General features: G+C 43.1%; 1 protein-coding gene across 1 annotated transcript in view; it reads right to left on the minus strand.

The window, feature by feature from the left end:
* dst (dystonin) overlaps nucleotides 1–12,090 on the minus strand; it is a 245,852-nt gene that overhangs the window by 150,620 nt on the left and 83,142 nt on the right. Inside the window, exon 8 of the mRNA XM_061958270.2 lies at nucleotides 5,114–5,206. Coding sequence (XP_061814254.1) covers nucleotides 5,114–5,206 — 93 coding nt within the window. The remainder of the gene's footprint in view (nucleotides 1–5,113; nucleotides 5,207–12,090) is intronic.

Genomic DNA, 12,090 nt, shown 5'->3' on the forward strand with positions numbered 1-12,090 from the left:
ATGGGGGCAAAAATATATTTTTTAAATATGGTTTCTGTAGGAGGACAAACATGACACAAACCTTCCTAATTGTTAGAACTCCCACAGTTTATATTAAACATGCTTCACAGATGAGAGCATTTAGCAAGTTTTTTCCTACTAATATCAGGTGTCCTTGAACTGTAGTTTGTTTACATGTATAACTTTCTCCGACGCTGCCACAGAAAGACGTGCTTCATGCCACGCCTTCTTTGTCTCATTTTGTCCACCAAACTTTTAATGCTGTCATGACGTGGATTATTACGACGCAGCTTACTGCGAGGATTGTTTTCCCGTGATGCAAACGGACAGGACCGGACAAGGCTTGCAGGTAAATACATGATTCAATTTTTGACTAAAAAGGTACAAACAAAAGGCGCTCACAGCGGAGGCACAACTTGGCTAAGGAACAAAAAACAACCCGAAGGCGAGCGTGCCTAACGCACATGAAAGCAAAAGCAAAAAAACTCAGGACATGAAAAACTCGCTAACTGTGACATGAAACATGAAACTAAAAAACTTCACTAGACTGTGGCTTGAATAAACAAAAACTTACTGTGGCAAGGCATGGAACGAGCATGAAACTATGGCATGGAAAGAATCAGTACAGAGCATGAAATGAGCAATGTCGCCAGGCCGACTACCTGGAAACTACAGGCTTAAATAATAATGTCATGATTAACAACAGGTGCGTGAGTCCAAACAAATGAGGCAGGTGAAACTAATGAGCTGTCATGGAAACTAAAACAAACCAGGGTGCACAAAAACAGGAACTATTGGAGTCCAAAACTAGCAGAAAAACAACAAAACATAATCCAGACCACAGAACATGACAAATGCTGTGCGTGAATGCACAAAGGTCAGCTTTGTTGACGTTCTTGACTTAATCAAGCATATTTGGTCAGTGCATGACTGCAAGCTAAACGATGCTAACATGCTATTTAGGCTAGCTGTATGTAAACATTGCATCATTATGCCTCATTTGCAGGTATATTTGAGTTCATTTCATTTCCTTAACTTATGTCCTCTGTGTATTTAATTTATATATGCATGCTCATGACACATTATCTGTATGTAATATTGGCTGCAATTCTGATAAATAGCAAACGTTAAAACATGCAAATATTGTAAAAAAAAACATTTGAAGAAGACAGCCTGTTGTTTCTTTTAACTTGGACACACATATCTATACCTTTGGCCATTCAAAGCCAGTCATTTCCGGGAGTAATCTCACCCTCTGAGACGTCTCAGTTGTATTAATGTTTTCTAATGTTGCAAAAATATGTAGAATAAATATTACATTTCAACATCATGTTTTGCCTTCATTTTTAAGACTTACAGTATATAAAGCTTTTAATTTTTTGGGACTCCAGACAGATTTTTATATTTTTTCGTATTTTTGGGCCAATATTGCTCTTTCAACATTTTGGATTGCCAACCCATTCATTTAGTGAATGTGTAAACAGGATTTGAGATTTGAGTCCCACGAGCCACAGATGGAACTCTGGAAAACCGCACGTCAGGGCAAAACAAACCAGACATTAAAAAAAGTGCATTGTCAGGTTTTAATCCGCTGCACGAACACACTCAAAGTGATAGTGTGAATAACACGCACTGCAGTTGTGTGAAATCAAATCTTATCTGCGGGCACTCATCCGTATGCAAGATAATATCACCTTTACAAAGGTTCAACTGAGAAACGTCAAAAAGTGCAGCCGGCACGACGCTCTGAGTTCATTAATATCCAAGGTCTACAACAGCAAGAGAACATCAGTACGCGTGCTTAAGACAAAATAACAGGTTTCATTAGCCCGAGCCAATAAAACAAGAGCATGTAATAGTGTCAATCTTCAGTGCCTTTAGAATGTATTTTGGTGTGAAATGGGCTCTGTGCTTTCTCCTGACGCGCCCTGTAAACCCTAGAAATCAAGAAGGGACAGGCCCAACTTTGCAGGATGGACTGCTGGAGGGCTTGCGTGAGACTGGGTGTAGCAGGTGTTGGCACCATCACCAAGCATGCTTAGGCCTGAGTAACAATATGTCTGTAGTTCTTCAAAGACACACAGATGCATACTGGTGCTACAGCAACATCCTAACTCAATGTCTTCCCAAGTAGGGAATTGTATGAAAAGTATCATAATAGCACAATATAGAGAATGAGTGTTATAGTTGGTAGGGATCCGAGGATGCAGAGACGGCAGGCAAAGTGCAAGTAAAAATGTATTTAATTAAAAACACTAACAAAGCTAATGGTCCATCTGGACTTATTAATGATTGCCAGCAGGTGAGTGTCCTAATTACAAACTGGGGGCAGGTGCTCAAGACAGAAGTAAAGCGGCTGGGAAACATAGGAAGACAGGAAGTAGAACGCTGGTCAGGAAATAATACATAATACAGGTAATAATATTGTTCAAACCTGTCACGACAATTTTGATGGAAACACAAAACAAGAGACACCTCCGTCAATAGGAGAAAAAAAACCTGTCTACCCCCGACAAATGTTGAAATGGTAAGAAAACAGTACTGTTTTTTTTCTTTCTTTATTATTAATGTAGTTGAACGTGTATCCATACAGATCAAAATCGGCACCACTATCCACCTTGATCCATGTTTGTTTTTTTATGAATTAATCAATCAACAAAACAATACACAACAACACCACAACAATGCAATCCAATTCCAAAACCAAACCCGTCCCAGCAACATTAAGAACAACAATAAACAGAGCAATTGAAAGCAATTGAGGACACACAAATCCAAATGTAGTGAAACAAAAATGAACATTATCGACAACAGCATCAATATTAGTAACAATTTCAAAATAGCAGTGATTAAAAAACCCTCATTGATATCATCATTAAAAACATTAATAAAAAATACTAAAAAAATTAGAAATGAACAATAGTGTGTCACAGTGGCTTACACTTACTTGCATCACACCCCATAAGCCCGACAACACACCGCGTCCAACATTTTCCACAAAGATATAATAAGTCATATTTTGGTTCATTTATTAGTTGAAACAAATTTAAATAATGGATCCCATATTCCAATATATGACTCATTATTAGCTACACTAAATGCAGTTTGTTCTACTGATATCATCTCCATAGCTTGTGTGTACCAGTCAGTATGAGTTGGACTATCAACAGCTATCCATTTTTTAAATATTACCCTTTTTGTTATTATGTATATTGAAAGAAAAGCATTTTTACTCACGTTAAAACAGTACTTAAAACACGATGTACAATATTTATACATGACACATGTTGATTTTAATTTATATTTTCTTGTATCCCAATTGTATAAAATGTACAGTACAGGCCAAAAGTTTGGACACACCTTCTCATTCAATGCGTTTTCTTTATTTCTATGACTATTTACATTGTAAGATTGTCACTGAAGGCATCAAAACTATAAATTAACACATGTGGAGTTATGTACTTAACAAAAAAAAAGGTGAAATAACTGAAAACATGTTTTATATTCTAGTTTCTTCAAAACAACCACCTTTTGCTCTGATTAGTGCTTTGCACACTCTTGGCATTCTCTCGGTGAGCTTTAAGAGGTAGTCACCTGAAATGGTAGTCACCCTTATCAGGGTTGATTAGTGGAATTTCTTGCTTTATCAATGGGGTTGGGACCATCAGTTGTGTTGTGAATGAGAGAGGGTGTGTCCAAACTTTTGGCCTGCACTGTACTTAACTGTGTTTTGTCTTTAAAATATTTAGATAAGTAATTACTGTTTCAAATCAAATTATATCTGTATTAGTATAATGTCACATAAGCATTATTTGTTTTCCATAATTACAGAGCAAATAAACTAAACCGGGCAAAAGTTATATTGAACAAATATCAAACATCCAATATAAAGAAAACAAGCGCTGAACTACTTCTGTTATTGTGCATGACCTTTTTTCTATGCAGACTTAAAGAAGTCTGAAAGATATCAACAGTCCGTGCCAGACAGAAAGAGCCAGGAGTGATAAGCAGAATTATTTTCTAACATTTACATTCCTGGCATGCGTATGGATATTAACTCAGTGCACTATCCGAGAGAGCATTTGCAGGAATATTGAAAGGGAAATATGAGCCCATCCCTGAAGACTCCAACGCAAACTGGAGCGGTACCAAAAACGTGTACTTTTAGTAAGACTATTGGTTTGTGTAAATACATTCTAGAGAGACCAGCGAACTTTTTGACATGACCTCGGACTATTGTGCAAGACACGTCATGAGTTGTGTTTTCTACAAGTCCAGATCATTATTACAATTCTAAATATCCGCCTCTGAAACAATCCTTAGCATACAATGCTGTCATTAATTGATTGTATGCAACATATTTCACAGAAGCACATATCGTACAAACCGTGGTACGCTCACCACTAGTGATACACGGGCTCCATCTAGTGGTACGCCAAAGAATCACTTAATTAAATATTCAAACATAGTGTGACTGTTCAAACTGTGTGTAATATTATGTAATGTTACACTTGGACTTAGATTTAGACTTCTTTTTATTGTCATTCAAATTTGAACTTTACAGTACAGATAACTACGAAAATGTTTTGCATTAGCTCGTTGTAGTGCAGGATAAAAGAGCAATAAGGTGCAGATATAAATAAATAGATTACTGTACAGATAAATATATTGCACTTTTGCATATGCATCCACGTTTATGGATGTATGTTATATTGTCTTTATATTCCGGCGAGATAATCCATTTTTGGGGGGGAATTGAGGAGATTATTATGATGCGTTCAAGAGTCTTATGGCCCGAGGGAAGAAGCTGTTACAGAACCTGGAGGTTCTGCTACGGAGGCTGCGGAACCTCTTTCTAGAGTCCTTGACAAATATATTAAATATACTTGTCGAATAAAGCATCTGCCTTGTTTTTAATGAATACTTAGACCTACTACGCTACTGTATTTTAATGTTGGTCATTATGGTGGTACCTGGCGAGCCAAGGGATTTCTGGGGTGGTACTTGGTGAAAAAACGTTTGAGAACCACTGCCCTAGAACATTATGTTAGTATTGAGCAATCGATTGACAACGGAATAAACAACAAATTGTCCATGAAAAGATCTCACTGACCTGAAAGTGCAATATTATGGTCCAGATCAATCCCAGGGTCAGTTTGGGGTTGCCATCTGTGATGTCATCATTCCTGATATTTACAAGTTTGACCTAATGAGGAAGAAAGATCAGTTAAAAGTTTCAAAAATGTGACAGCCCTTTGAGACATTTGTGATTTAGGGCTATATAAATAAACTTTGATTGATTGATGAATGTGAATGTGAGTGTGAATGTTGTCTGTCTATCTGTGTTGGCCCTGCGATGAGGTGGCGACTTGTCCAGGGTGTACCCCGCCTTCCGCCCGATTGTAGCTGAGATAGGCTCCAGCGCCCCCCGCGACCCCGAAGGGAATAAGCGGTAGAAAATGGATGGATGATTGATTGATTGATTCATACAACACATAATGCACAACATGTGTACACATTATTTGCTCATTTACTAGTATGGGTGTGTATCAAGTACTGTACATTACAGTGTGACAACACATTTCACAGTTTGTACACAAGGTGGCACAATTGTCTCTAGTCTGAGGCAATGGAGGCCCCTTTCTAAAAAGGATGCTGCCTGAACTATCAGAAGGCAGAATAATGGGTAAATATCTAGAAACATTTGTTTAACCATGCCAGGCAAGAAAAATTACTCAATTCTGAGATAAATAATCAGTGTGTGGCTGCATTTGTTGCATTATTACAGTGGAGACAATGCAGCGTCTGCTTTATGCACATCTATGACTCCTTTGTCTGCAGCCTGGCGTCACATGTGGCAACAGCTGAGTCGCCCTGCGCTCACATCATCGCACACTGACTACGATGGGGGAAGGGAGGCCAATCACAAAACCCACTTATGGGATTTAAAAGACGGCAGCACTCCTTAAGGAGCCGTTACTTCAGAAAAAAACCTATAAAGCCTCCGGCCAAATAATAATGTATGCACACAGCGTGGTGCGATGCAAAATTCATAAAGACTGTTTTTCTCTCGAGATAATTATTCTAGCATCCCTAATTTCCCTCATAGGACTATTAAAGATTGCATATTTATCTATGTGCTTTGTCTAGTTTGTACATAGCGAATGACTGTTATGTACTGTTTGTAATAACAGAAATATTATACACTGTACAAATAGTGAATGTATTCAAATAAAGCTGAACATAGAGCTACTTTTCAATTACATTGTTGTAGCTCACATACATTAAAGAAAAAAATCCCTATCATTTGTTTAAAATTGTAAATTAACCTCTTAAGGCCCAATCTGGTTTTTTTACATGCTTTTTTTAATTTTTCTTTGCTATTTGGGCTTATTGGACCCTAATTAGAATAAAAACTAAGAATCATCTTTTGATATGATGTACTTAGTCCATAAGTACACAGACGTGTACTTCATGTTTAGTGACATGCTAATTCTTATTTTTACACTTTTTTTTTCCAAATTCCATTGTATGTTATACTCTTCTGACACCACCAGATGGCAGTATAAGTGTCCACATAAGCGGCCATTAGACCCCAAATCAGCAGTGTGGAAATAAGAGCTACAAGGTGCTGTCCACGCATGTGGCCAATTAAGCCTTTATTAATGTATTTATGAAGTACTTATTAAATGACAAACTGCAAAGGGGGAAAACTGCGAGTTTAATCACATCAGCAAAAAAGACACATGTGAAAATTAAGCTATAATAACACATTATATGTAGCTTCCTATTTAAATAAAATACTAATTTATAAAATTTTTGAAAGATACCGTTGATAAAAATAATAGCAATTAAAGCTGCAAGCAGCGATGGACGGGACCGACTTTGACGGCACATAAAATCCAAACCGGAGCAGTAATTAAAACTCTTTTGTCAACTTTTAATCAGAAGGGTTCAATCTCTCTCCTGTGCTAGTTTGAAGCCGACACGACAAACGTGCTCAGAGGAGATAATGTTTGAAAAAAGGTGACCGGTTTTTACAAAACGTTTGTTTTGAAGGGGGAATTGCAAACTTTCTGTTGATTTTTGCTGGGGGTTGTCAATTTATGAAATGTAGGTCTAAGTGAGACCTACATAGAGGTTTTTGTTTCATGTCTCTACGACATTCCTACTGGAAGTTACAGGCAGTTTTGTCTGTGTTTTCTTCCTAGGAGCGGTTTTGTCTGTGTTTTCTTCCTAGGGGGCGCTAGAGCGCAATTTTGAGTTTTGGGGTTTGTTTTTTTTATTAGGTTGCAATTTTCGCCAGTCCTGATGTGTGTGTCCAATTTGGTGAGTTTTGAAGCATGTTAAAGGGGTCAAATTACAGCTCAAAGAGGCAGCCGGTATAATAATAATAAAACCTTACAATTACAATAGGGTCCTCTGTCCCAAAGGGACATTGCGGTCCCTAATTACTGCAAATGCTCTACTTAGAGTTGTTTATAGGGATACTATTGGAAGCATTTATGCATAACACTAGGGGAGTAACGATTCGTTCTAACAACAATTTAATTCGATTCAGAATTTCTGGTTGTCGATACGATTCAGGGCTATTTTTTTTAGATTCGAAACAATTCAGTGAGTTGAAATCGATTCAGTAATTTGTTAACAAAAAAAATGTTCAACCAGTGTGACTGAAATTAATAGTGGATACTGGACACTGCCGGTGATGTTTCCTAAATTTCTGTTGGTTTTTTTTAAGGGAATTATGTATAAATTAATTATGGGTGCAAACAAGCAAGTAAACAAGAATTAACGGCCAATGCATTCACATCGTATTTGAATAAAGTACAACCAACACTTTAGGTTGTATTAACAAGAGGAAACAGTCTCGCTAGTAGAGGTTGACCCGCAGTATCTTCCTCAAAGTGGAGTCTCCCGGGATGAGATTTTACCAGAATTACGGCTCATGACGTGAATCACCCTTTGATGAAAACATCTACCGTATTTTTCGGACTATAAGTCGCAGTTTTTTTCATAGTTTGGCCGGGGGTGCGACTTATACTCGGGAGCGACTTATGTGTGAAATTATTAACACATTACCGTAAAATATCAAATAATATTATTTAGCTCATTCATGTAAGAGACTAGACGTATAAGATTTCATGGGATTTAGCGATTAGGAGTGACAGATTGTTTGGTAAACGTATAGCATGTTCTATATGTTATAGTTATTTGAATGACTCTTACCATAATATGTTACGTTAACATACCAGGCACGTTCTCAGTTGGTTATTTATGCGTCATATAACGTACACTTATTCAGCCTGTTGTTCACTATTCTTTATCTATTTTAAATTGCCTTTCACTCCTCTCTGAGCTGCCACCTTAACGTGGTAGAGGAGTTTGCGTGTCCCAATGATCCTAGGAGCTATGTTGTCCGGGGGCTTCCATGCCCCCTGGTAGGGTCTCCCAAGACAAACAGGTCCTAGGTGAGGGATCAGACAAAGAGCAGCTCGAAGACTTCTATGGAAATGCAAGAACCGAGACTCAGATTTCCCTCGCCCGGACGCGGGTCACCGGGGCCCCCCTCCGGAGCCAGGCCCGGAGTTGGGGCACGATGGCGAGCGCCTGGTGGCCGGGCCTGTCCCCATGGGGCCCGGCCGGGCACAGCCCGAAGAGGCAACGTGGGTCCCCCCTCCAATGGGCTCACCACCCATAGCAGGGGCCATAGAGGTCGGGTGCAATGTGAGCTGGGCGGTAGCCGAAGGCAGGGCACTTGGCGGTCCGATCCTCGGCTACAGAAGCTAGCTCTTGGGACGTGGAACGTCACCTCGCTGGGGGGGAAGGAGCCTGAGCTAGTGCGCGAGGTAGAGAAGTTCCGGTTGGATATAGTCGGACTCACCTCGACGCACAGCAAGGGCTCTGGAACCAGTTCTCTCGAGAGGGGCTGGACTCTCTTCCACTCTGGCGTTGCCAGCAGTGAGAGGCGACGGGCTGGGGTGGCAATTCTTGTTGCCCCCCGGCTCAGAGCCTGCATGTTGGAGTTCAACCCGGTGGACGAGAGGGTAGCTTCCCTCCGCCTTCGGGTGGGGGGACGGGTCCTGACTGTTGTTTGCGCTTACGCGCCAAACAGCAGCTCAGAGTACCCACCCTTTTTGGATTCACTCGAGGGAGTACTTGAGAGTGCTCCCCCGGGTGATTCCCTCGTTCTACTGGGGGACTTCAACGCTCATATTGGCAACGACAGTGAAACCTGGAGAGGCGTGATTGGGAAGAATGGCCGCCCGGATCTGAACCCAAGTGGTGTTTTGTTATTGGACTTTTGTGCCCGTCACGGATTGTCCATAACGAACACCATGTTCAAGCATAAGGGTGTCCATATGTGCACTTGGCACCAGGACACCCTAGGCCGCAGTTCTATGATCGACTTTGTAGTTGTGTCATCGGATTTGCGGCCTCATGTTTTGGACACTCGGGTGAAGAGAGGGGCGGAGCTTTCTACCGATCACCACCTGGTGGTGAGTTGGCTGCGATGGTGGGGGAGGATGCCGGACAGACCTGGCAGGCCCAAACGCATTGTGAGGGTTTGCTGGGAACGTCTGGCAGAGTCTCCTGTCAGAGAGAGTTTCAATTCCCACCTCCGGAAGAACTTTGAACATGTCACGAGGGAGGTGCTGGACATTGAGTCCGAGTGGACCATGTTCCGCACCTCTATTGTCGAGGCGGCTGATTGGAGCTGTGGCCGCAAGGTAGTTGGTGCCTGTCGTGGCGGTAATCCTAGAACCCGTTGGTGGACACCGGCGGTGAGGGATGCCGTCAAGCTGAAGAAGGAGTCCTATCGGGTTCTTTTGGCTCATGGGACTCCTGAGGCAGCGGACAGGTACCGACAGGCCAAGCGGTGTGCGGCTTCAGCGGTCGCGGAGGCAAAAACTCGGACATGGGAGGAGTTCGGGGAAGCCATGGAAAACGACTTCCGGACGGCTTCGAAGCGATTCTGGACCACCATCCACCGCCTCAGGAAGGGGAAGCAGTGCACTACCAACACCGTGTATGGTGCGGATGGTGTTCTGCTGACCTCGACTGCGGAAGTTGTGGATCGGTGGAGGGAATACTTCGAAGACCTCCTCAATCCCACCAACACGTCTTCCTATGAGGAAGCAGTGCCTGAGGAATCTGTGGTGGGCTCTCCTATTTCTGGGGCTGAGGTTGCTGAGGTAGTTAAAAAGCTCCTCGGTGGCAAGGCCCCGGGGGTGGATGAGATCCGCCCGGAGTTCCTTAAGGCTCTGGATGCTGTAGGGCTGTCTTGGTTGACAAGACTCTGCAGCATCGCGTGGACATCGGGGGCAGTGCCTCTGGATTGGCAGACCGGGGTGGTGGTTCCTCTCTTTAAAAAGGGGAACCGGAGGGTGTGTTCTAACTATCGTGGGATCACACTCCTCAGCCTTCCCGGTAAGGTCTATTCAGGTGTACTGGAGAAGAGGCTACGCCGGATAGTCGAACCTCGGATTCAGGAGGAACAGTGTGGTTTTCGTCCTGGTCGTGGAACTGTGGACCAGCTCTATACTCTCGGCAGGGTCCTTGAGGGTGCATGGGAGTTTGCCCAACCAGTCTACATGTGCTTTGTGGACTTGGAGAAGGCATTCGACCGTGTCCCTCGGGAAGTCCTGTGGGGAGTGCTCAGAGAGTATGGGGTTTCGGACTGTCTGATTGTGGCGGTCCGCTCCCTGTATGATCAGTGTCAGAGCTTGGTTCGCATTGCCGGCAGTAAGTCGGACACGTTTCCGGTGAGGGTTGGACTCCGCCGAGGCTGCCCTTTGTCACCGATTCTGTTCATAACTTTTATGGACAGAATTTCTAGGCGCAGTCAAGGCGTTGAGGGGATCCGGTTTGGTGGCTGCAGGATTAGGTCTCTGCTTTTTGCAGATGATTTGGTCCTGATGGCTTCATCTGGCCAGGATCTTCAGCTCTCACTGGATCGGTTCGCAGCTGAGTGTGAAGCGACTGGGATGAGAATCAGCACCTCCAAGTCCGAGTCCATGGTTCTCGCCCGGAAAAGGGTGGAGTGCCATCTCCGGGTTGGGGAGGAGATCTTGCCCCAAGTGGAGGAGTTCAAGTACCTCGGAGTCTTGTTCACGAGTGAGGGAAGAGTGGATCGTGAGATCGACAGGCGGATCGGTGCGGCGTCTTCAGTAATGCGGACGCTGTATCGATCCGTTGTGGTGAAGAAGGAGCTGAGCCGGAAGGCAAAGCTCTCAATTTACCGGTCGATCTACGTTCCCATCCTCACCTATGGTCATGAGCTTTGGGTTATGACCGAAAGGACAAGATCACGGGTACAAGCGGCCGAAATGAGTTTCCTCCGCCGGGTGGCGGGGCTCTCCCTTAGAGATAGGGTGAGAAGCTCTGCCATCCGGGGGGAGCTCAAAGTAAAGCCGCTGCTCCTCCGCATCGAGAGGAGCCAGATGAGGTGGTTCGGGCATCTGGTCAGGATGCCACCCGAGCGCCTCCCTAAGGAGGTGTTTAGGGCATGTCCGACCGGTAGGAGGCCACGAGGAAGACCCAGGACACGTTGGGAAGACTATGTCTCCCGGCTGGCCTGGGAACGCCTCGGGATCCCCCGGGAGGAGCTGGACGAAGTGGCTGGGGAGAGGGAAGTCTGGGCTTCCCTGCTTAGGCTGCTGCCCCCGCGACCCGACCTCGGATAAGCGGAAGAAGATGGATGGATGGATGGATGGAAATTGCCTTTCAAATGTCTATTCTTGGTGTTGGGTTTTATCAAATAAATTTCCCCAAAAAATGCGACTTATACTCCAGTGCGACTTATACAGTATATGTTTTTTTTTTCTTCTTTATTGTGCATTTTCGGCCGATGCGACTTATACTCCGGAGCGACTTATAGTCAGAAAAATACGGTACAAGTCTTTGTCAAAATTTTAGAAATATCGCTTTCAAATGGCGAAAAACTACAATGGAAACACAGTGACTGTCTCTATCTACGACTGTGTACTTCAAATGCAGCTGCCATCTCGTGGAGTTAATTATTTAAAAAAATATGTCGATAGGTTGCCTACAGCCACAGCTGTTACTTTCAATGTTTCTATTGAATGC

Source organism: Nerophis lumbriciformis, linkage group LG02, assembly GCF_033978685.3.
Source record: "Nerophis lumbriciformis linkage group LG02, RoL_Nlum_v2.1, whole genome shotgun sequence".
Taxonomy (NCBI): Eukaryota; Metazoa; Chordata; class Actinopteri; order Syngnathiformes; family Syngnathidae; genus Nerophis; species Nerophis lumbriciformis.